The 23618-nt window shown below is 42.5% G+C and overlaps 1 protein-coding gene across 7 annotated transcripts in view; it reads right to left on the bottom strand.

Moving 5' to 3' along the window:
- Positions 1-3123: 3123 nt before the first annotated feature.
- The window catches only part of LOC124128424 (calexcitin-2-like), a 92117-nt gene continuing 71622 nt past the window's right edge, over positions 3124-23618 (bottom strand). For all 7 annotated transcript variants that reach the window (XM_048380756.1, XM_048380757.1, XM_048380758.1 and 4 more), the window contains 6 exons: positions 15237-15332; positions 12845-12897; positions 10466-10603; positions 8495-8651; positions 5310-5407; positions 3124-4897 (listed from right to left, as the gene is read on the bottom strand). In XM_048380756.1, coding sequence (XP_048236713.1) covers positions 4781-4897; positions 5310-5407; positions 8495-8651; positions 10466-10603; positions 12845-12897; positions 15237-15332 — 659 coding nt within the window. In that variant the 3' untranslated portion in view covers positions 3124-4780. The remainder of the gene's footprint in view (positions 4898-5309; positions 5408-8494; positions 8652-10465; positions 10604-12844; positions 12898-15236; positions 15333-23618) is intronic.

The raw sequence follows: 23618 nt of genomic DNA, 5'->3' as shown, positions 1-23618 counted from the left end.
AACACCTACGAAGAGTAGAACATATAATAGAAAGAGTTCTGGGCATTGAAATTATTCAAGGAGACTGCTATGTCAAGGTCTCATATAAAGAACATCCTGATACTGTCCACACATGCTATTTTGAAAGTGTTCCTCCCCACCTCATACAGCGCTACCTTGATGATAGCTGGCAGGATCTCCGTAATTGGTCCTGTCTAGAAGATAATCCTCGATATGATCCAGAGGAAGCACCAATTTATAAATCCAAAAAGGTTATTTTTCCACATAAAGACTTTGGAAACATCAACACCTTTTACTACCGTATTTCAGCCACAGACCATACCCATCTACCATACTATGATAACCTCGCCGTACATACCGAACAATGCCAGTTGAACATATTCTTGATCAAAATACAAAATCTCCTGAATAAACGGTGCAAATCACGAAACAGCTATTAGCTGTATCTTGTTATGTTTACTTGTGTCCAGTCTTTTCACTATGGGTCGCCAGTTGAGAACAAATGGCATCAGCCTGATCATCTGAGTTATTTGTATCACAACAAATTTTGAGCATTGACCTGATCAACCAATCTCAAAAGCGAAGTGAAATGACACAAACCCAACCCGTACCGAAGCGAACCGAACCCAAAACGTACCGATGCAAACCCAAACCCCACCGAAGCGAACCCGAACCCGTACCGAAGCGAACCGAACCCAAAACGTACCGAAGCAAACCCAAACCCCACCGAAGCGAAACCAACCCGTACCGAAGCGAACCGAACCATACTGGGAAACGAACCCTAAATGTACCGAAGCAAACCCAACCCGTACCGAAGCGTACCGAACCATACTGGGAATCGAACCCAAAATGTACCGAAGCAAATCCAAACCGTACTGAAGCGAACCAAACCATACTGGGAATCGAACCCAACCCGTACCGAAGCGAACCGAACCATACTGGGAATCGAACCCAAACCGTACCGAAGCAAACCCAAACCGTACCGAAGCGAACCAAACCGTACCGAAGCGAACCAAACCATACTGGGAATCGAACCCAAAAACGTACCGAAGCAAAATAAACCAAACCCTATCGCATTGAACCGAAGGAAAATCAAAGCGAAACAAACCAAATTCAAATAAAGCAAACTTAACAACCGAAACAAAGAAAAGGCAAACCAAATAGTTACGAAAACTAACAATGATATACACCTTTTGTATACCGTATTAATGTAACAAATCAATGCACTTGTTATATGCACATGCACATATATGTATATATAATGCGTCTAATGATTGTATCCAAAAGTAGAAGGATATTACTATTTTTTTCATGATAAACTTTTGTAATTTGCCGCCAATACATTCTTCCTGGTCATGACACCGTTTAGTAATAATTATGTACTGATCTTTTACATCATAATTATCATATTTGTTTTATTTTCTAGTTATTACAGACAAACTAAGGAAGTATTTATATATGACATATTATTTGAACATGCTAACTCTCTTTTCTTTGTTTCCATGTAACACCTCCATGGACACAGCCTACTACCTTACAACCCCAATCCAGGATGTGGAACTCAAGGCCTCCTACATCACCCATAAAGCCACCAGTACAGAGTGCCAAGACAAGCCAGCTCCACATCCAGAACCCTTGATGACAGCATTTTTATATTATGTTTCCTTATGTCAAAGAGACTCTATAATAATTATTATTCACTACTACCAGTTTAAACTTTATACATTGTCCATCTAAGCCTTAATTATTTTTATTTTTACACGTTTGGGGTCCAAACTTTTTCAGACGGAGGGGAAGTTATCATGGGATAACATTTATACTAAGTTATTATAATAATTAGATCTACATCAAGTGCTTTTATGAGTTATCATGATGTAATATTTATACATCATTTCATATAATTGTAGATTTAGCAAGTAATAATTATCATTAGGTAAAATGCATATATAAAATATCAGTAGTTTCAGTTAAAGCTTTTTAGATGGTTGCTAGCCTAAGGTAATTGGAGCGCGTCTTCTAGACATACTATTCAATAAGACAAGAGTTACGTCTACATAGTTTAATTGATTTGAAGCTTTTAGATAAATGCTAGCCTAAGGTATCAAGATCCTATCTCCCAGACAAAGGATATTTATTTAAGTATATCTGTCATCACCTACCGGGATATATTAGAATAACATTACTTCAATTAAGACTCATTAAGGATTAGCCCCCATACAAACTCGTCTATAGTGCATTAAGGATTAGCCCCCATACCAGCTCATCTATAGGGCATTAAGGATTAGCCCCCACACAAGCTCATCTATAGTGACACCCTAATCTCTTTCAAAGCATCCAGTAAATATGTCAACAAGATTAGTGCCAGTCCAACAGGATAAACAGGATTTAGTATTCCCCTCTGTCTAGCCATCCATTTAGCTTAGGACACAACCCATCGTGTATCAACCAATCACATTCCTTGTTATTGTTTAAATTTTTGTTAAATACATACTGTAGGCAGGTTTTAAGCAGAGAAGGGGTTTGACTCTCTTACCAAGCAGACCTCTCTCCCACAGCCCAGAGTGTGTACCGACTCTCTGTGGCACCCTCAGTTATTATCTAAGTATATTGTAAATTGTTAATTGTTCTTGTAAATAAAATTGTGATTAGTCTCCTGTGACTCTGGCTCTTTGCTGACTAATTCCCCAAGAAAACCAGCACGTCATTTGGAAGGTATTGTTCACCCAGAACAGTTCCATGATAATTGCATGAAACTAAACTCACTCACTCACTCACTTGATTAGCTTACTAGCAAAATGGTGGTGTGGGTAGCCTAGTGGTTAAAGCATTTGTTTGTCATGCCAAAGGCCTGAGTTCAATTCCCCACATGGGTACAGTGTGTGAAGCCCATTCCTGGTGTTCCCCACCCTTATATTGCTGGAGGGCGGTCGGGTAGCATAGTGGTTAAAGCGTTCGCTCGTCACCCCGAAGACCCGGGTTCGATTCCTGACATGGGTACAATGTGTGAAGCCCATTTCTGGTGTCCCCGGCCGTGATATTGCTGGAATATTGCTAAAAGTGGCGTAAAACCATATTCTGAATGTTGCTGAATGGAGAGTAAAACAAACAAAATCCATCCAGATGTGATAATTAAACTTTGTTTATTGTACATAAATGTTTTTACAGGAGTTAAAACGTGAACCCTATGTACACTATATTGTGATATAAAAACAAACAAAACAATGAACCGTCACCGTAATGAAACAGAACTTCAAACATTACACATGAAATGAGAATAAAATATATATTTACTCCTGGTAAAGAATATTTTCAAAACTGGACATTGCACCAATCAAATCTTGACATGTATATTCAAATCAAAGCGATAACATATTCATATATTTTGTGTTATATACCATTCTTTAAAGGGAATTGTCATATATTATAGTAGTGGGGTGGGGAAAGTCCCATAATATTGTTCAAATTTAGAAGTTTTTTATTTGAATAAAATTGGAACTGGCATTTTTTCATTCATTCGAAGAGGTAACGTATGGAGTAAAATGTGTGATTTTAATGATATCTGTCCTCCATCTTCCCAAACTATTGTCATCTGCCCGAGGCAAGCGAGTCCACTTGCCTATACCAAAGCCTAGTTTCTACATCTTCCCGAGGCAAGCGAGTCCATTTGTCTATATCAAAGCCTACGTTCTACATCTGCCCGAGGCAAGCGAGTCCACTAGCCTATATCAAAGCCTAGTTTCTATATCCGCTCGAGGCAAGCGAGTCCACTAGCCTATATCAAAGCCTAGTTTCTATATCCGCTCGAGGCAAGCGAGTCCACTTGCCTATATCAAAGCCTAGTTTCTACATCTGCCCGAGGCAGGCGAGTCCACTTGCTTATATCAAAGCTTAGTTTCTACCCTTGCCACACTTTGGCTCGACCCTGGCGACATCTCGCTAGAATACGAGTTGTGTCCCTTGTAATGAAAACGCGATATCCAATCAGAACGCTGTTATTATCTCGTTTTGCAAAATGGCGACTGCCATAGGCGACGACCTCGTATAACGAAAATCATTCACGATTTCATCCCTGACACAAAAACATAGGCAATCGTCGGGGGTTTAAAAGATCAAAAAGACATACTCGTGGTAAATCACTTTCATACGAAGGTGTACTAGTCGTGGATGTTGATTTTGTGAAACGTTCTCTGATTGGACTATCGATATGTGCGATTGTCCAATCATATTTAGCACAGGAAAGTGGGCTTGACGTGGCAAGTGTAGAAACAAGACTTTGATAAAAAGGCTAGTGGATGCTCTTGCCTCTTGAAGATGGAGGCGACAGAATGCTGTGCTTATCCACTATTTCCACTGGAAAGACACTGAAGCATCAAATTAGCAGCATCAGCTCCGAATAGTTTAGAATACAAGATCCAGTTTAAAGGCCTTGCTGCTTTTTTAGAACAACGTTTCACATTATCACGATTTATCCCCAATATAAATACAAGAATATGTTTTATTGATTACTTTCGTTTCTTTTTAAGGACTTGTCAGGTCTACTTCTGATTCGTCGTTATAAAGAATAAAAAAGTTATCCATAAAAAAGTGTCATGCTGTTATAACTAACAAAAGCCATCAAAAACCTAATGATGTTGTGACTTTTCAAATCCTTCAGATTGATAATATATCTTTAAAAAATAATTCTTTGGCTAGATGTCCATGAATTCCTAGGTCCCCGGATGTGGTGCTCATCAGTCTCGTGCAATACATTGTACATCCAAATATGGCCACAATGTGACATTCAGGAGAAGTCTAGTCTTCCAGTGATGAAGTTCCCCAGGGCGCCGGGGTCGTCTGCTCTGTAGTACTCCGCCGACAGCTCCTTGAAGTACTCAAGGTCGATCTTCTTCTCGTGGTTCTAAAATCATGAACATATATTCATGAACATTTATACATGATCATTTATTCATGATCAAACCATCTAACCACTGTTCCATTGTCATCATATAGAGAATCTCACCCTCGTGTCTTTTGATATCAAATATATCAACACGAGTTGATAAAAGTGGAAAAATTCCGAGGCTTTGGTCTGGAAAGCATTGTGATGCAATTTCATTGCAGCAATATCTACAGTGTAGATATCGCTTGAGCTCACCCTTGCGATATCTCCTGTGGGTGCCAGTGTTGGATGATAAAAATAGTTCTTGGTTAGACCAAAATGCTACTTACCGGATGTCTTGAAACGACATGTGCTACTTACTATCGGTGTAAGGGACATATATGTGGTATTAACATGGATATAATGAATATATAATAGTATGCATACGTACCATGGAGAATATAAGGAAGCATGCACGGGCATCTTTGCAGGACACTCCGAAATCACCGAGGACGTATTCAAACTCATCCACGTCAATGAGACCATCACCTACAGGAAACAACATCCCAGTCGTTAAAAGTAACACATGTTTGAATGAATAACTCGTCATCGTTCTGCTGACCCGTCAAGATCCGGGGTAGAATAGATCTCATGCAGCAACCCATGCTTGCCATAAAAGGCGACTATGCTTGTCGTAAGAGGCGACTAATGGCATCGGGTGGTCAGGCTCGCTGACTTTGTTGATGCACATCAACGTAACCCAACTGCGTGGACCGATGCTCATGATGTCAATCCCTGGAATGTCTGGTCGATTATTAACAGACCGCCGTTATATAGCTGGGATATTGGTGAGTGCGGCGTTAAACAACAAACAAACAAACAACGTTCTCCTTTTTCAGATTTTTGAGACGACATAGTATGTTTTATCCAAAGTTTGCAAGGGCGGATCAAGTATTTTTGAAAGGAAGGGGCCCAAAATATCAAAAATCCTCCCTGAAGGTTATTTTACCGCCTACAACACACTACATTTGGTTTTCAGGGGGTGGGGGTGGGAGGGGGACCCAGGGGTGGGAGGGGGACCCAATTAGTTGACGAGCGTCACTTATCATTACGTCACAAGTACAGATCCTTTATCAGTCTATCGGGAAATGATGATTGATTCTATCAGAGAAATCAATCCAATATGCACGTCAATTACATGACAATAAACATAGCCGTTGATATCACGCCGTAACACACGATTTGTAGGTACACTTTTGCGTGGCAAAAGAAAGTATGGCCTTAGCCTGGTCAATTTTAACATGGAGTCCACGCAAAACGGCACAAAGTAAGTATCTCAAGTATCGCGATATGTATCGATACGCGAGGTGGGCGAATCACGACACCTTTTCAGTCTTGATTTAGACTTGACCTTGACTCAAGGCCGTTGAGCAAATTAAAGTTCACCAATTAAAATCTATCCAATCAGGGCACAGTTATTTGATATATCTTTCAATCATAATGTTCATTTCAATGCCAGAGACACACTATGCAACAGGTGGTTTGCACGAACTGGCTACGGATGACCATGACAATGACTCTTTGCAACTATCACCTGGCTAACGGGCTGGTGCCACAGCTAGTCTATCGCACACTCGGCTTCCGCGAACTTCCCTGATCCACCAAACAATTAAAAGATATAAGACACCGCTTTTTGTTTCAATGTTGTTTCACGCCACACTCAGCAATAGTCCAGTTATATGACAGTCTTTAACTGATCAAGTCTGGACCCGACAATCCAGTGATTGACATCGTAAGCACCATACGGATAAGGGATACGAGTGAGTGAGTTGGGTTTAACGCCGCTTTTAACATTATTCCAGTTATATCGCGGCGTGTCAGCTTAATGTGGGAGGAAAATCAGAAGTGATGCAGGTCTCAGACGTTTACCACTTCGGTGAAACCCACGAGCACGGGTATGGTGCTGACAAACCAAGAAATAATCGGGGCGATCCGGGATTCGAACCCACAATCATAGGTTTCTGGCGTGCCCAAAGGACGCAACTCTGCACAGCGAATTGCGGCGCCTTAGACGACTGGGTCACCCGTGCCCCCTAAGGGATACGATGATATGCATCAACCAAAGTCAGCGAGCCTGAGCAACCGATCCATTTAGTCGCCTCTTATTATCGCCTCTTAGGACAGCTTGGGTTGCTGGTGTCCACTTCTAGTCCGGAGTCCCCAAGAGCTCTTCATTTTGTAGCACGGTTTTCAAGTTATGCTCCAGAAACGAAATACGGACGGACAGACGGGCGGACCAGATGATGACTATATGCCAAAGCATTATACGCCGAGGGTCAAACATTTTACTAAATCCTTTATTGACATGTTTTCAACAAAAGAATAAATAACAGACTACCAAAAGAGTCTCTCGAATTATTTCTATTCAGTTTTTAATTCTAGGCGCTCTTTCAACCATGCGTCACGCCGAAGACCCGGGTTCGATTCTCGACATGGGTACAATGTGTGAAGCCCATTTCTGGTGTCCCCCGCCCTGATATGGCTGGAATATTGCTAAAAGCGGCGTAAAACCACACTCACTCACTCACTCACTTTCAACCATGGGGTACATGGAACCCACGCTGATAAAGCATCCCAACAGGACTGGAATTTCATTCGGTTGAACAGAGGGAATAAGAATGAAATTGATTTCTTTTGAAGATAAAGCTAGATGTAAAGGGAGGTTATTCAAGGTAGAGGGCGCTACCGGAAGGGGTATATATAGGAACTGTAAAGCCCGCGTACTTCAATCTCTCCTGTGGTGTCGCCGTTACAGTGCGGTCTGTATATTTTATGTTTATGTCCTGTGCATTGTGGTTATGATCATTTTCTGTTGTCACGTGTTGGCAGTCTTGCTGCAAGACAGATGTCGTCACAGTGACGAGGATGGTTCTGAACCACAAAGCGTGGATGGTACCTGGTACATGCACAGGAACTCGTTATTGGTCAGTAAATAAAAATATATACCCCCTATATGTAATTCTCTACTTACATATAGGGGGTATATATTTTCATTTACTGACCAATAACGAGTTCCTGTGGGTACATGCATGTACGTTACAGTAAGATGTTACAGTGCCGTTGACTGGCGTTGTTCTGAAAGTATATGGATCAAGCCTGGTGACGCTACTGGGTTTGTAAAATAAAATTTCAATACAGAGAAAATGCCTCGGCGAGTTCCACAGGGGAAGGGAAGCCAGATTGTGTGTTTGTTTATATCTGGCTTGAGGAGGTTTAAGAAAAGAACAGCTCTCGTAGAAATCCAAAGCTTCAATCACCGCTGCAGACTTACAAGGCTGCGTTGCCTGAATAAATCTAAGCACTACGACTATCAGCTAACAGGACATACTGCTATTCATTTCACACTGTTAAAACAGCAGCTAGGAATGAATGAATGAATGAATGAGTATGGTTTTACGCCGCTTTTAGCAATATTCCAGCAATATAACGGCGGGGGACACCAGAAATGGGCTTCACACATTGTACCCATGTCGGGAAACGAACCCGGGTCTTCGTCGTGACAAGCGAACGCTTTAACCACTAGGCTGGCCGACCGCCCCCAGCAGTTAGGACAGATGTAGGGAGAGCTGTACGAACCCGTCCGGTCGTAGAGGTTGAACTTGTACTCGATGTACCGCTTCAGCCAGTCGGGAAGATCATACTCCTCGTGTCTATCCACCTCCTTCTTCTCCTTGTCGTTCTTCCTCCCGTTCCTCTTGAAGCCTTCCTTGTGGAACATCTCCCACATCCGGACCTGGAACACGCACAGACATCTTAGGCCGCGTGAAAGTGTAGGAGTTAAGTGTCTAGCGCTAATACCGTTTGGTTTTGGAGAGACCTCGTGTTATTTTGGGTGAGTGAGTCATTTGGGTTTCATTCTGTTTTGAACAGTATTTCAGTTGTTTCACAGCTGAAAGGTTCAAAGGGACACGGGTCCATAAAAACACGAGCACTAGTAAGGTGAGGTGAGGTGAGGTGAGGTGAGGTGAGGTGAAATTGGGTTTAACGTCGCGTCCAAGATTATTGCACTTATATAGCGACGTGCATGCACGTGTGTGTGTGTGGCTGCTTGTACTAGTCCAGACTGATGCCGATTTATAGTGCTAGCTCACTGAGTTGCCATGCCGCAGTTTAACATGAATACCCCACTCAGACACAGTATACTGACTCCGAGCCGACCAGTCCTTGTTTTAGCCCCTTAATGCCGAGAGCCAGACAGGATAACAACAAGTACCATCTTTTAACGTCTTTTGGTATGACGTGGCCGGGGCTCGAACCTCGGACCTTCCGCTCTCCGGGCGGACGCTCTACCATTAGACCACGGAGGCGGTCTGCACTAGTAAGGTGCCGACAGATCAGGGATTATAATCGGATCGAATATGGGATTCGAACACACAATCAGCGGATCCTGGCAACAGACCTCTACAAATGTTCAAATATGGCAACTAGTCCACTTTGTCACATTTGTCCCAAAGGCCGTCTGGTCCCACCTACCCCCGACATGCATGTGATTATGAGTGAGTGAGTATGGTTTTACGCCGCTTTTAGCAATATTCCAGCAATATCACGGCGGGAGAACCAGAAATGGGCGTCACACATTGTACCCACGTCGAGAATCGAACCCGAATCTTCGTCGTGACGAGCGAACGCTTTAACCACTAGGCTTCCCGACCGCCCCTCATGTGATAATGGGACCACCCGATCTCTTGAGGACCATCTCTGTGGTCTTGTGGACTAGAGCGTCTCCCCGGGGAGCGGAAGGTCGGTGGTTCGATCCCCTGGCCGCATCATACCAAAAGACGTTGTAAGATTGTAGCCTGTCGCTCGGCATTAAGCGGACAAAACAAGGGCTGGTCACTCGGAGTCAGTATACTGTGTCTGTGTGGGGTATTCATGTTAAACTGCAGCATGGTATCTCAGTGGACTAGCGCTATAAATCGGCATCAGTCCGGACTAGTACAAGCAGCCACACACACACACACACACATACACGTACATGCACGTCGCTATATAAGCGCAATAATCTTGGACGCGACGTTAAACCCAATTTCACCTCATCTCACCTGTGTGGGGTATTCATGTTAAACTGCAGCATGGCATCTCAGTGGACTAGCGCTATAAAACCGGCATAAAATCAAGACAAGTACTCGCAGCCACGCACACACACGTGCTCCACGTCGCTACATTACTACTCTTTTCGACCCGCAAAGATTCCGGGGTAGAATAGGTCTTCAGCAACCCATGCTTGCCGTAAAAGGCGACAATGCTTGATCGTAAAAGGCGACTAACGGGATCGGCCGGTCAGACTCGCTGACTTGGTTGATGCATGTCATCGATCCCAATTGCGTGGATCGATGCTCATGATATTAATCACTGGATTGTCTGGTTAAGACTCGATTATTTACAGACCGCTGTCATATAGCTGGAATAGTGCGGCGTTAAACAACAAACCAAACCAAAAACTACACTTTTCATTCTGTAGGGCTGTGACTTTTGTGTCTGGTAAGTATTCACAATGTCTCAAATCAATCATTATATTAACTTAATTAAGAAATTCTTTAAACTCACCCATTCATCAGCTGTGACCTTTCCATCATTGTCCTCGTCAGCCTCGTCTGACAACCGCCGCCATATTTCCACGAACAGCTCTTGTGTGCGCATGAATTTGTCCGTACCGATCTTCCATCCGCTCAATTCGCAGATTTTCTGAAAGATATCACGTATCTTAGTTTTACCTTAGTCAGGACAAGCGTGTCATCTGTAACATATGCTATTCAATATAATCTAAAGAACACCATAACAGAATAACCAAAGTATTAAAACTGGATTGGGATTGCTTTAAGTTTTTTTGAGTAGTATATGTTGCAAGCGCCGTGATATTGCTGGAATATTGCTAAAAGCGGCGTAAAACCATACTCGCTCACTCACTCACTTAAACCCTTTTGACCTCAGCTCACCTCATTTTTATATCAAGTTTCAGTACCATCTATCACGTCCATAAATATCATTCTTAAAATGGTCGTATCTGTCCTCATGTGTAACTCAACATGGAATACAGAAAAGGTTATGTACTTTGATATTATCATGTGTGCATGGCGAGGTTTTAACACGTGGTTGAAGAACAGCATCCCTTGGAGAGAATGTGTGACGTTTTACGCCGCTCTCAGCAACATTCCAGCAATATTCCAGCAATATCACCAGAAATGAGCTTCACACATTGTACCCATGTCGGGAAGCGAACCCGGGTCTTCGGCGTGTCAAGCGAACGCTTTAACCACTGGGCCACCCGACAGCCCCATCTCTTGGAAAACACAACACGAAGTTACAGAATGACAACTGCGTCTGTTTTCGAGAAATCTGCTAGAGGTTGTGACTCAGAAAGGGTGGGTGGGTGCTGAGAAACGAACGTTAATGAAGTACCTGGATGAAAGAACATGTAAAAAAACAAGACACGAAATAAAGATACGTTTGAGGATGACTGCCGACTAACTAGTTAGAAATCGGCTGCTAAAATTATGCGTGACAGAAGTGACACAGACGATGACCATATATCTGGTCGTCGTGAAGATGTCATGTCTAAAACGTATGGCCATCACGTTGTTATGGCTGGACGACGTGTGTTACAATTTACCATATCCGTGACGCCATTGGATCGGTTTTGTCTCAGTAGTCCTATTGACACATTCCACGATTGCAAGCTGTCTGCAAAATAGCTGCCCAGAATGTTGTCGCCAGATCATAAGCTGACACGACTGGACATATTCGTATTCAGAGACCTATTGATCAGTTATCAGCAGAATCCTGATAAATGTCTGAGGCAAACTGTAATCCGTGATAAGACCTTGATCCACCACTTTCGTCCAGACTCAAGACGTTAGAGCAAACAGTCGAAACATTTGGTCTCTACAACAGACATACAAGCGGATGGCTTAAGTTGTCAATATCATGACTTCTGTTTTCTGTGACATTTAAACACATCTATGACGTCATTCTATTGTTTAAATGCTCCATCATGATCAGGAATGAAACATCACTTCAATTGATTTACACTTGGAATAGACGGAACAATTTATTTATGTATAAACAAGTGAATGACTTTAAATTTTGTCAGAAATTATGAATCGCCAGCGGGGATCGAACCCGCATCGGTTGAATTCAGCACGTCTAATCGTCGACTTCAACTACGGCGACACATGACAGTACGGTGTGAAATTAACTAGGTCTATTAACTATTTTTAAATATTCGCATACTCCTTAAACGCTAAAACAAATAGGTTCATAATCCTGTGTTGCAGAAGAGTAACCATACCAATGTTCATATTTAAAGCAATTAGGTAAACCTTTGACGTGTAAAATATTCAGGCACACACACACACACACACACACACACACACACACACACACACACACACACACACACACACACACACACACACACATATATATATATATATATATATATATATATATATATATATATATATATCCTTGTTCGGGGCTCTACATTTGCTAAAATCCCCGTCAGCATGTATTTACAGCGTGCAAGCGATTGATACAATACAAGTTAAGGACCCCACGAACGGAGCCGTGCCACATGTGAAGATCCAGGTAAGACTAGGTCATCAGCAACCCATGCTTGCCGTAAAAGGCGACTATGCTTGTCGAAGGAGGCAACTAACGGGATCGGGTGGTCAGGCTCGCTGACTTGGTTGATGCATGTCATCGTATCCCGATTGCGTTGATCGATGCTCATGGTGTCACTGGATTGTCTGGTCCAGACTCGATTACTTACAGACCACCGCTGAGTGCGACGTTAAACAACAAACAAACAAACACATTGTCAACATACTCAGGCCTATCGACGCTCGCTGGAATCTGTTCACGTTTCACACCCGACATACGCTTAATAATTACACTGAGGATACATGCATACACTGTTGGATTTACCTGTCTCGCGAGATCAAAGTCTTTCCATTCCAGAGCTCCGTCTTTGTTTAGATCTGAAACACAAGAACATGTAGAATTTGGACACAATATTGCCGAAACACCGAGTCCGATAGTATATTGCATGTCGATGAGGACGCTAAGAAGCATTAGAAAAACGAGGAAATTCTTTGCTTTTACTATTTCTGAGCGTTTGGTCGTTGCGCGAGAATTCGATATACAGTAAACAACGTGTATAACGAACACGCTTATAACGAAGTGACGGATATAACGAACTGTTGTTTTTGGTCCTGGCCATTGGCGGTATCCTTTAGTTTAAACGCTTATAAAGAACTCCGGTTATTACGAACATAAATTATTGGCCCCCTTTGAGTTCGTTTTAATCGTAGTTTACTGTATAGGTTTCATATACTGATCAAAACTAATTAGGGATCATGAATATATTGGGGATATTTTTTTTAGAGTGAGGAAATGTTTTTTTTATATGAACCATATTTAAGTAGAAATATAATATTATGCAAATAAGTCCATACCTTACAGTTATGAAGAAAACGTTGAAACATACTGACGAATTCGTCCTGTTATGCTGGTGTTAAAGGGGTGCGATTATATTTTTTCAAACAGAACAACCTGATCAATATACATTTCTATTTTAAAAAGTCATTAATCCAGATTCCATAAAATCTCCAATTAAATCAAATGTGGAGTGATGCAGTGCATAAATAAACAACATGATATTAAAAACATTAATGTAAATAGTCATATAGTGTTATTATGATATTGAATTTATAACGCCATACACACAGTCGACACATACACACTCCCACTCGCGTCAGAGAGCGTATTGTATGCTGAATCAATATATACAGTGGTAATATGAGAACACACATATGGTGTACGTTGAAGCAGCGGGGTCGGCGGTATGGCACAGCGTGTAAGTGAAGTTGTAATAAATAGAAAACAGATATCAAGAGCAGACATATTTTTTTCATCTACAGTAAACTACGGTTATAACGAACACGCTTATAACGAACTGACGGATATAACGAACTTACTTTTTGGTCCCGACTATGTGCTGTAGTTATGCTGTATATGTACTTATAACGAACTACGGTTATAACGAACTAAAATTAGTAGTCCCTTTGAGTTCGTTATAACCGTAGTTTACTGTACTATCAAGGTAAAACCACATCAAAACTAGCCTTCTATGATTGGTCTATCATCAATTAGTGACGGTACTTAATCACCGCCACTGTGCTCTTATTTATCTTGAAAAGTTGTATAGAATGAACCGACGGGAATAAAAGGACCACGTCGGCGGAGAAATACTTTGGGCCTTAGATTTGGGATTCGTTCCCGACAGGCAAACACACTACCGTCTGGGCCGCTCTGGCCTTCAATGTACAGTAAACTACGTTTATTACGAACACGCTTACAACGAAGTGACGGATATAACGAGCTTTTGTTTTTGGTCCTGGCCATTGGCGGTATCCTTTGGTTGAAACGCTTATAACGAACCACGGTTAAAACGAACACACTTTATTGGTCTCTTTGAGTTCGTTATAACCGTAGTTTACTGTATGGCCAGGGCAAACATTGAGGTGCGTGCAGGATTAAAGATTGTTTAGTTGGGGACAAACATGATGGTTTTCAGATGAAATGCTTTTCGAATTGTCCGAGAGCAATAGAGTAAACTACTTTTCTAACGAACACGCTTGTAACGAACTGACAGATAAAACGAATTTTGTTGTTGTCAGTTTGCTGTTTATATGCTGTATACATGCTTATAACGAACTAGAATTAATGCTCTATTTGAGTTCGTTATAACCATAGTTTAACCGTGGTCAGATATCAGAGTTTGGTTTTCGCTGTGTTATGCCAATTGTAACTGACAATAAATATAATAACGATGTCTATTACTAGTACTACTACTACCACTACTGACCCGTGATTATCGGGGGTAGAATAGGTCTTCAGCAACCCATGCTTGCCGTAACAGGCGACTATGCTTGTCGTAAGAGGAGACTAACGGGATCGGGTGGTCAGGCTCGCTGACTTGGTTGATGCATGTCATCCTATCCCAATTGCGTGGATCGATGCTGGTGATGTCAATCACTGGATTGTCTGGCCCAGACTCGATGACTTACAGACCGCCGTCATATACCTGGAATATTGCGGCGTTAAACAACAAACAAACTACTACTACTACTACTACTACTACTACTACTAATTCCATGATGATGATGTTGATGTTGATGATGATGATAATGATGATGATGATGATTGTTCCTGATGACTACATACATTTGAAACCGGTTAAATCGACACACATTATTTGACACGGGTGAAAACCAATAGGAAATACATCAAAACAAAAACAGGATCATTTACTCACCAAAAAACGTGTAATACTCATGCAGAAGCTTGTTTTTCTGGAACTGACTCAGGTCAGGTTTGACCAGCCCCAGAGTGCCGCCCATCGTCTTCGATACTGCAACCAACCACAACAGCACAGTCAATACCACTCCATATCGGCAATCAAGGTAGCAGTTTGTTATCACTGCATGACGTGTTCATTAGGATCTGTGTTTGTGACAGTGATTCCACCAACAGACAAACTGTCGCCTGACAGGACAGCGAGCCTCGACACCGAGCCACGCACACTGTCAATTACAGATCCCGACATGAGATCTCGTCAGCTATTGTACGACAACCTAGATAACACGCAACTCCGAAGTCCGAAATGTTTGGATAAAGGATGGTATCCCTAAACATCTGGTAAAAGAACTCGTGAACAGTTAAGAAAATAAGCTGTTTGAATATTTACCGTTTCATAATAAGATAAATATCACATTTATAACATACGTTGTGGTAAAATAACAGTAAAATGAGAGATGTAAGCTAGTGGCTGAGTTATAGACGAACGTCACCGGTTAATCGATAACAGCTGGCGTTTGGGAGTCCCAATGTCACGTGATATGCCGATATTATCACGTGACCTGCCGATCAACCTGTTGCAGGTGTTTTGGTGTGAAGGCGAAGTTGGCTGGTCGTAAATCCACCATATTGATATTTACCATAGACACGGGGTCATTGATTTCACAACGCGCATTCATAAAAATCTGTATTTCGCGTGCTGGGTAGTATTCGTTAATATGCATTTGGCATTCAGATGAAAGACGCTGGCCTTGTCATGTCAATATTTGAGTTTGACGACATGCAACATTTTAGCTTTGATTAAAATAGAACTGTGTATGCAGGTGTGACATTTAGGTATAACAGAGGTATACTTTGTGAAAAAATATTCGACATCAAGTAAAAACAAGTACCATCTTTTAACGTATTTAAGTATCAAGCAGCCGAGGAATCAAACCAGCATCCTTCCGCTGTATCCTCCAAACCACGGAGACGGTCTCCCAAAAATATCCGAGGTCTAGTGGAGGAGCGTCCGCCCGGAGTGGAAGGTCCGGGGTTCGATCCCCGGCCGCGTCATATAAAAAGGCGTTAAAAGATGGTACTTTTTGTTACCCTGACTGGCGCTCGGCATTAAGACGCTAAAACAAGGTGTGGTCGGTTCGGAGTTAGTATACTGTGTCTGAGTGGGGTATTCACACACACACACACACACGCACGCACGCACGCACGCATGCACGCACGCATGCACACACACACACACACACACACACACACACACACGCTATAAGTGCAATAATCTTGGACGTGATTTCACCTCACAATGGTCCTCTTTCAAACATTTCCACTCACTCACTCAACTATTTTAACAAGATAGAGAAAGTATCCTTGCGAAGGATGACATATTCAAAGAAGCACTAATAAAATAATAAAGTTAAAACAGCAATTCACCTCACGAAACGAAATGAAACCTTTATCATTCATATTCATATATACAAATGAATATATACTCAGCTACAAAAGTTCCCGTGACATCCCTTTCCAATCGGTTGCATACAAGAAAAGCCTTTCTGGTGTTTTCTTTCAAATCGGATACGAAAATATGAAAACATGTAGCATAAACGCAACATTAGCAGAAAAGCATGATCTGATGGCAAAAAGTGTCTTTCATGCAGCAATCATGCAATTGATGATGTAAGCCAGGGAATAGTCAGTGAGTGAGTTGAGTTTAACGCCGCTTTTAACAGTATTCCAGTTATATCACGGCGTGTCAGCTTAATGTGGGAGGAAAGCCCGAAGTGATGCAGGCCTCAGATCTAGACGTTTACCACTTCGGTGAAACCCACGAGCGCGGGTATGGTGCTGACAAACCTAGAAACATAATCGGGGCGAACCGGGATTCGAACCCACAATCATAGGTTTCTGGCGTGCCCTTAGGCGACTGGGCCACCCGTGCCCCCTTTACCATATCAAGACATTGCGTGATACATCCATATGCCACTGTCCCACTCATGTTATATGAAAGAAACTGTACTCTTAGCCACGAGGCCGCACTCAACAATATTCCAGCTATATGACGGCGGTCTGTCAATAATCGAGTCTGGGCCAGACAATCCAGTGATTCACATCATGAGCATCGATCCACGCAATTGGGATCGATGGCATGCATGAACCAAGTCAGCGAGCCTGACCACCCGATCCCGTTAGTCGCTTCTTACGACAAGCATAGTCGCCTTTTACGACAAGCATGGGTTGTTGAAGACCTATTCTACCCCGGATCTTCACGGGTCATATATCAGCGTGGAATGACACCTTACCAACATTGTAGGTTTTGTCACACAATATAAATTGAATATAGTGAAATCCAGGCTAACGAGAGCCGCGTGGTTCACGTCAATCATTTGTCAAACGTAATGAGATGAGATGTAATGAACGTGTGAGATGTAATGACATGAAATACCACACGACAGATGTTAATTGACAATGCGATTATACAAGGCCACTGAGGTCACAGAATGTAATAATTGTAAAGTACGATTGTACTAATTCAGTTATTTCTAACATCCCTGAGTGCAAGATGTTTACCTCTTGTTGTTATTTATTTGACGTCAGCAGACTTATCATTAACATCGCCGAGAAACAATGTATTCCCAGTATTATCGTCCGGATAAAAGTTTCCGGTTTAGAGAATCACGGGTACGGGAAAAGCGTACAGGACTTCGCGTAGATGGAGATCTTAGAAAAAGTAATCGTCAGCTTTGTGAGATTTGTTTGTTTGTTTGTTTACATGAACCAATTCTGACCACCGGGTCCCGTTCGTCGTCTCTTATGACAAGATGGTTTGCTGAAAACCTATGCTCGACCCAGATCTTCACGGGTTCAAGTGTACAGACAGGGGCATTGGGGTCCCGATCAACTAACGGATCCTACTGAGTTGGGTGCATGGCTAAAAAAACATATAACAGTAAAGGACTAATATTTGGTTAAACAAAAGCAAATTGAAATTATTTCCCTTTCTTTTTAAAAAAAAGGATTCGAGTAGTGTGTGAGTGAGTGAGGTTATACAGGCCTAGGGCGTTTACGTATACCGCACTTTGGTTCGTGTTGTTGTTTGTTTGTTGTCTAACGCCGCACTCAGACATATTCCAGCTATATGACGGCGGTTTGTAAATAATTGAGTATAGACTAGACAATCCAGTGATTGATATCATGAGCATCGATCCACACAATTAGGATCGATGACATGCATCAACCAAGTCAGCGAGCCCGACCACCCGATCCCGTTAGTCGCCTCTTGCAACAAGCATAGTCACCTTTCACGGCAAGTATGGGTTGCTGAAGACCTATTCTACCCCGGAAATCACGGGTCCCACACTTTGGTGAAACTCACAAGTACGAGTATAGCAGTTACAAACCTAGAACCGTAAACAGGGAAAAGGGAAATTCGTCGACACGACAATAGTTTCATGGCATGCCTTAGGGAGGCAAATCTGCACAACGAATTGCGGTGCCTTAGGCGACAGGACCGCGTGAAGATCCTGGTTAGAACTGATCTTCAGCGGGGGCACGGGTGGCCCAGTCGTCTAAGGCGCCGCGATTCGCTGTGCAGAGTTGCGTCCCTTGGGCACGCCAGAAACCTATGATTGTGGGTTTGAATCCCGGTTCGCCCCGATTATGTTTCTAGGTTTGTCAACACCATACCCGTGCTCGTGGGTTTCACCGAAGTAGTAAACGTCTGAGACCTGCATCACTTCGGGCTTTCCTCCCACATTAAGCTGACACGCAAGAGACGACAAACAGGATTGAGAGGTCAGGCTCGCTGACTTGGTTGATGCATGTCACCGTATCCCAATTGAGTTGATCAATCACTGAATTATCTTGCCCAGACTCGGTTATCTACAGACCACCGTCATATAGCTGGAATGCGGCGTTAAGCAACAAATAAACAATAGATTTCAAGGGCCAGTCAGAGAGGGCCTTGTCGCTAAGACTTTCGTAACTAACACAGACTTACAATATTACAAACAACAGTAGGATCAGGGACATGTCTTAATACTGAGCAGGCACTGAACACGCGTAGGAATGATAAGTACCAAACAATATGTAGCTTCGTAATATAATTACCAAAGTAACACTCAGAAGCATGTTTTCAAAGTGACCTAGCGATAACATAAATATATATATTTATACGTACATTCTCCGGATAGTCGACGAAACATCTCCATGGCTCTCTTACCAGGTTGAGTCTACTGGCATTTAAAGCGTCGTTTATTAAACTACTAAAACTTGAAGCAAATTCTCCAGCCATCCCGGCTGCGTTTTATCGAAAAGTCGATGCCAATCCATTCACAATTCTGTTCCGTCCACACAGGGCGTTCTTTGTAGTGAGTACACTGTATGGATTTTTAACTGAATTTATGAACTGATATTGCTGAAAATGGTCAATACGTAGTGCAACGTCGGAGAAATGAATTTGAAATTGTCACTTGCTCTGTCAAGCGTTCATTGGTCCATTGTGAGGTTAACCATAGTGGGTGTAGCCTATTGACATTAGCGAAACGCTACTTGGATCGCTATGGCCCAACAGGACTATTCTGCCTCACTCTGAACACGATCGGCCATTTCTCCTGAAAACAGACTGTAGAGGTGACTTACAGCCATTGTAAGCCGGGACTAATTTGGACCTATCGACCCCGCTCGCACGTGACCGTCAAGTCATATAAACATCTCATTCGTGACCAACTCGTGTTATTCCGGGACAAGCCGAATAACGACTCGTGCCCCGCTCATTGCCATTGTTGCGACCGGGATCCGTCTAAGCGCAAACGGGCATACCTAAAACAATTGTCAACTCTTTGCGTAATGATTCACATATATTTCCCCATATAGCATATATATTTCAGATGCAGTTTAACGCTCATAGGGACATGCGGAATTATACAGTATGATTGCACACATTTGGGTGTCTTGGGTATATATTTAGATGCAAGACACATGTAAAATCAAAAATTATTTCCGAGCTATTCTTTGACGAAGAACTTGAAATCATACGCGCATTCTGATTGGTTTGTCGTATTTTCGCACACAACATTCATCGATAGGGGGACGAGTCTTCTTGCAGGTTACGGAAAGTGGCGAGTGGTGGCGAATGATAAACATTTCAGCTTGCAGTCGACAGCCAGGAGCACATCACATTGGCATCTAAATATATACTGAACAACAAAAGTTCCTGTGACATTGAATAAGATTTAATGCAAAGTTCAGAAAATGCGTGATTTCATAACAAATACCATGAACATGCCGAAATGTCAATTTACAAATCAATAGCGTGTGTCCACCTCTGGTTGCGATGTAAGCAACACATCTTTGTCTCATGGAATGGACCAGGCGTCGAACAAAGTCCTTTGGGATATCTGTCCATATCTGCTGGAGCATGTTTCGAAGTTCCTGGAGTGTCTGTGGAACACGTGGTTGACGTCGAAGGCGCCGATCCATCTCATCCCACATGTGCTCGATTGGTGAGAGATCAGGGGTAGCGAGCCGGCCAGGGGATGACAATCACGTTGTTTTGTTGAAGAGAATCCTGAACAAGTCGAGCAATATGAGGCCGGGCATTGTCATGTTGAAAGGTAATGCCTGGGCCATGACGACGCGAAAACGGTAGAATAACAGGGCCGTTGATCTCGTCGCGGTAGCACTGTCCATTGAGATTTCCCTCTACCACTATCAAACGGGTCCTCTGTCTTGCTGTAATCCCACTCCGTTCCATAACGCTTCCGCCCCCGAACCGATCTTTTTCATTGACACAATGATTGACGTAACGTTCACCTCGACGTCGTTACACTCGAATCCGTCCATCGCTGTGGCTGAGGTGAAAACAAGACTCGTCAGTGAATAGAACTTGTCCCCACTGCATGGCCGTCCAGCGTAGACGCTGTTTGCACCACTGTAGACGTGCTTGACAGTGGTTTCCTGTCAAAATGGGACGTCTGGCGGGTCTTCTGGCGACAATCCCTGCACATCTGAGGCGACGACGTACGGTTTGTGAAGATATTCGTCGAAGTCCAGGGATGCTTCTTGCAGTCACTGTTGCTGGCTGGAATCGATTTCGTAGGTGTGTTGTTCGAATCCAGTTGTCTTGTCGATTATTGGTTACGAGTGGCCTGCCACTCCGACGATGGTCTCTGACTGCATTCGTCTGTTGCCAAAGTTGCCACGAACACCAAATGGTGTTTCTGTGGACGTTAAATTGTCTTGCAACATCACGTTGACTCGATCCTGCTTCAAGCATACCAATGGCTCCCAGACGCTCATTTTCTGACAGGCGTGGCAGTTCGAAATGCTGAATAATTGCGTAATTTTGTTGTTTTTCTGAGTGGTTGTTGTCAGCACGATGCTAAACAGTGCATATGGAATCCCATTAACGCACATGTTTTTATACCCATTCTTGGGTAGTGAAATGCATGGGGCTTGCATAAAAGTCAACTTTTGCATGGAATGCATGCTTTTCTGAAGCAGTTGCGCTTTTGTGACTTGATTCCCTACATGTACTAAAATATTAAAAAAACAAACTTTACTTGTTTGAAAAATATACTAAAATATTGGTGTCATAGGAACTTTTGTTGTTGAGTATAGTAACTTTCTCACCACTGCTTACATTAAATAGTAGTACTACATTCCTGACAACTAATCATTGTCCAAATACAATGCAATGGACTGGATCTCAACAGAAACAATGTATTAACACTAACAATCATTGTTTAGCGATAAATGACACTACAATAAAACAATTGTGAAAAAGATATTGCTTCAGAGGCATTCTGATTGCAATTGTGATAGAATCATCAGGTATTGTTAAGTTTAGAATTGTTTAAGCATGCATGGTTGCCATGATGGGATAAAACAATACTCTTCGTGAAGTTGGCAAAGCTTGTGTATCAGATGTCGCTTATCCTCCACTCCGGGATAGAATAGGTCTTCAGCAACCCATGCTTGCCGTAAAAGGCGACTATGCTTGTCGTAAGAGGCGACTAACGGCATTGGGTGGTCAGGCTCGCTGGCTTGGCTGATGCATGTCATCGTATCCCAATCACTGGATTGTCTGCTCCAGATTCGATTATTTACAAAACGCCGTCATATAGCTGGGTGCAGGGTTAAACAACAAACAAACAAACAAACTATACACTGTTATGTGAACACCATGAAGCTGACACATATTCACCAGTTTGTCCGTGAACGTCTATTGTGGTAGGAATAATTAACATATTTATCGTAAACAAGACACAATACATAGAGGTCATGTGTACCACGGTCTTTGTCAGATAATGCCTAATGTTTGTTTGTTTTCAGACCTATTCTACCCCGGATCTTCACGAGCCTAATGACTAATGACATCAACACATTCAACGTCAGGACAGTGGCCAAATTACACCTGGCTAAATCCCTGTGAAACCTATCCCCACGCTGTAAATGGCTAATTGGTCTGCGTCAAATTGAGTAAACAGATTCTATTACGAATAATAATTCTCAGTGTGATTATAATAGCTACTACGTCTTGAAATACGCGCTGCACATCAAGTTGCCATGGAAACAACTGTCATCAGTCAAATAGTAATTTAAATCATACAACGACTGATTATTTTCTGCGAGCTGCTAACAATAACTTTTCACAACCTTTGTTACATTACTGAGTGTGACCAAGCATCTCAACTGTTCTATCATATTTCACTATTACTGGGGGCACGGGTGGCCCAGTCGTCTAAGGCGCCGCGATTCGCTGTGCAGAGTTGCGTCCCTTGGGCATGCCAGAAACCTATGATTGTGGGTTCGAATCCCGGATCGCCCCGATTATGTTTCTAGGTTTGTCAGCACCATACCCGTGCTCGTGGGTTTCACCGAAGTGGTAAACGTCTGAGACCTGAATCACTTCGCGCTTTCCTCCCACATTAAGCTGACATGTCGTGATATAACTGAAATAAGAGCGCATTTAACACGACGCCCCTGCATATATAATTAAATGTGTGGTTGGTACTATATAATCCCAGTCTAACGTAACTTTGATGTTGGTTGCAGACCAATCAGTATGTGTAATCCTGGCTATTGACGATGTTTGGTTGACGTGTTGTTATTAATGCCAGACAGATGTCAACGTAATTGGATTAAGGTAAATAACACCCGGTATTTCCAATTAAATGCATGTCCATTATTTGTAAGAATATATCCATGGTAACTAGATTTACGTGTATGAAAACCACTATCATGTCGCACGAAATAATTCATTCTTTCATGTGGATTACTGTTTGAGGACGTTTGTCTTGTACGTCACTCTCAGAGCTATGGAGCAGTTTAACATCACATCTTTCAC

Source organism: Haliotis rufescens, unplaced genomic scaffold (genome assembly GCF_023055435.1).
Source record: "Haliotis rufescens isolate VD_foot unplaced genomic scaffold, xgHalRufe1.0.p SCAF_33, whole genome shotgun sequence".
NCBI classification, from domain to species: Eukaryota; Metazoa; Mollusca; class Gastropoda; order Lepetellida; family Haliotidae; genus Haliotis; species Haliotis rufescens.
This window is presented reverse-complemented; position numbering and strand designations above follow the sequence as displayed.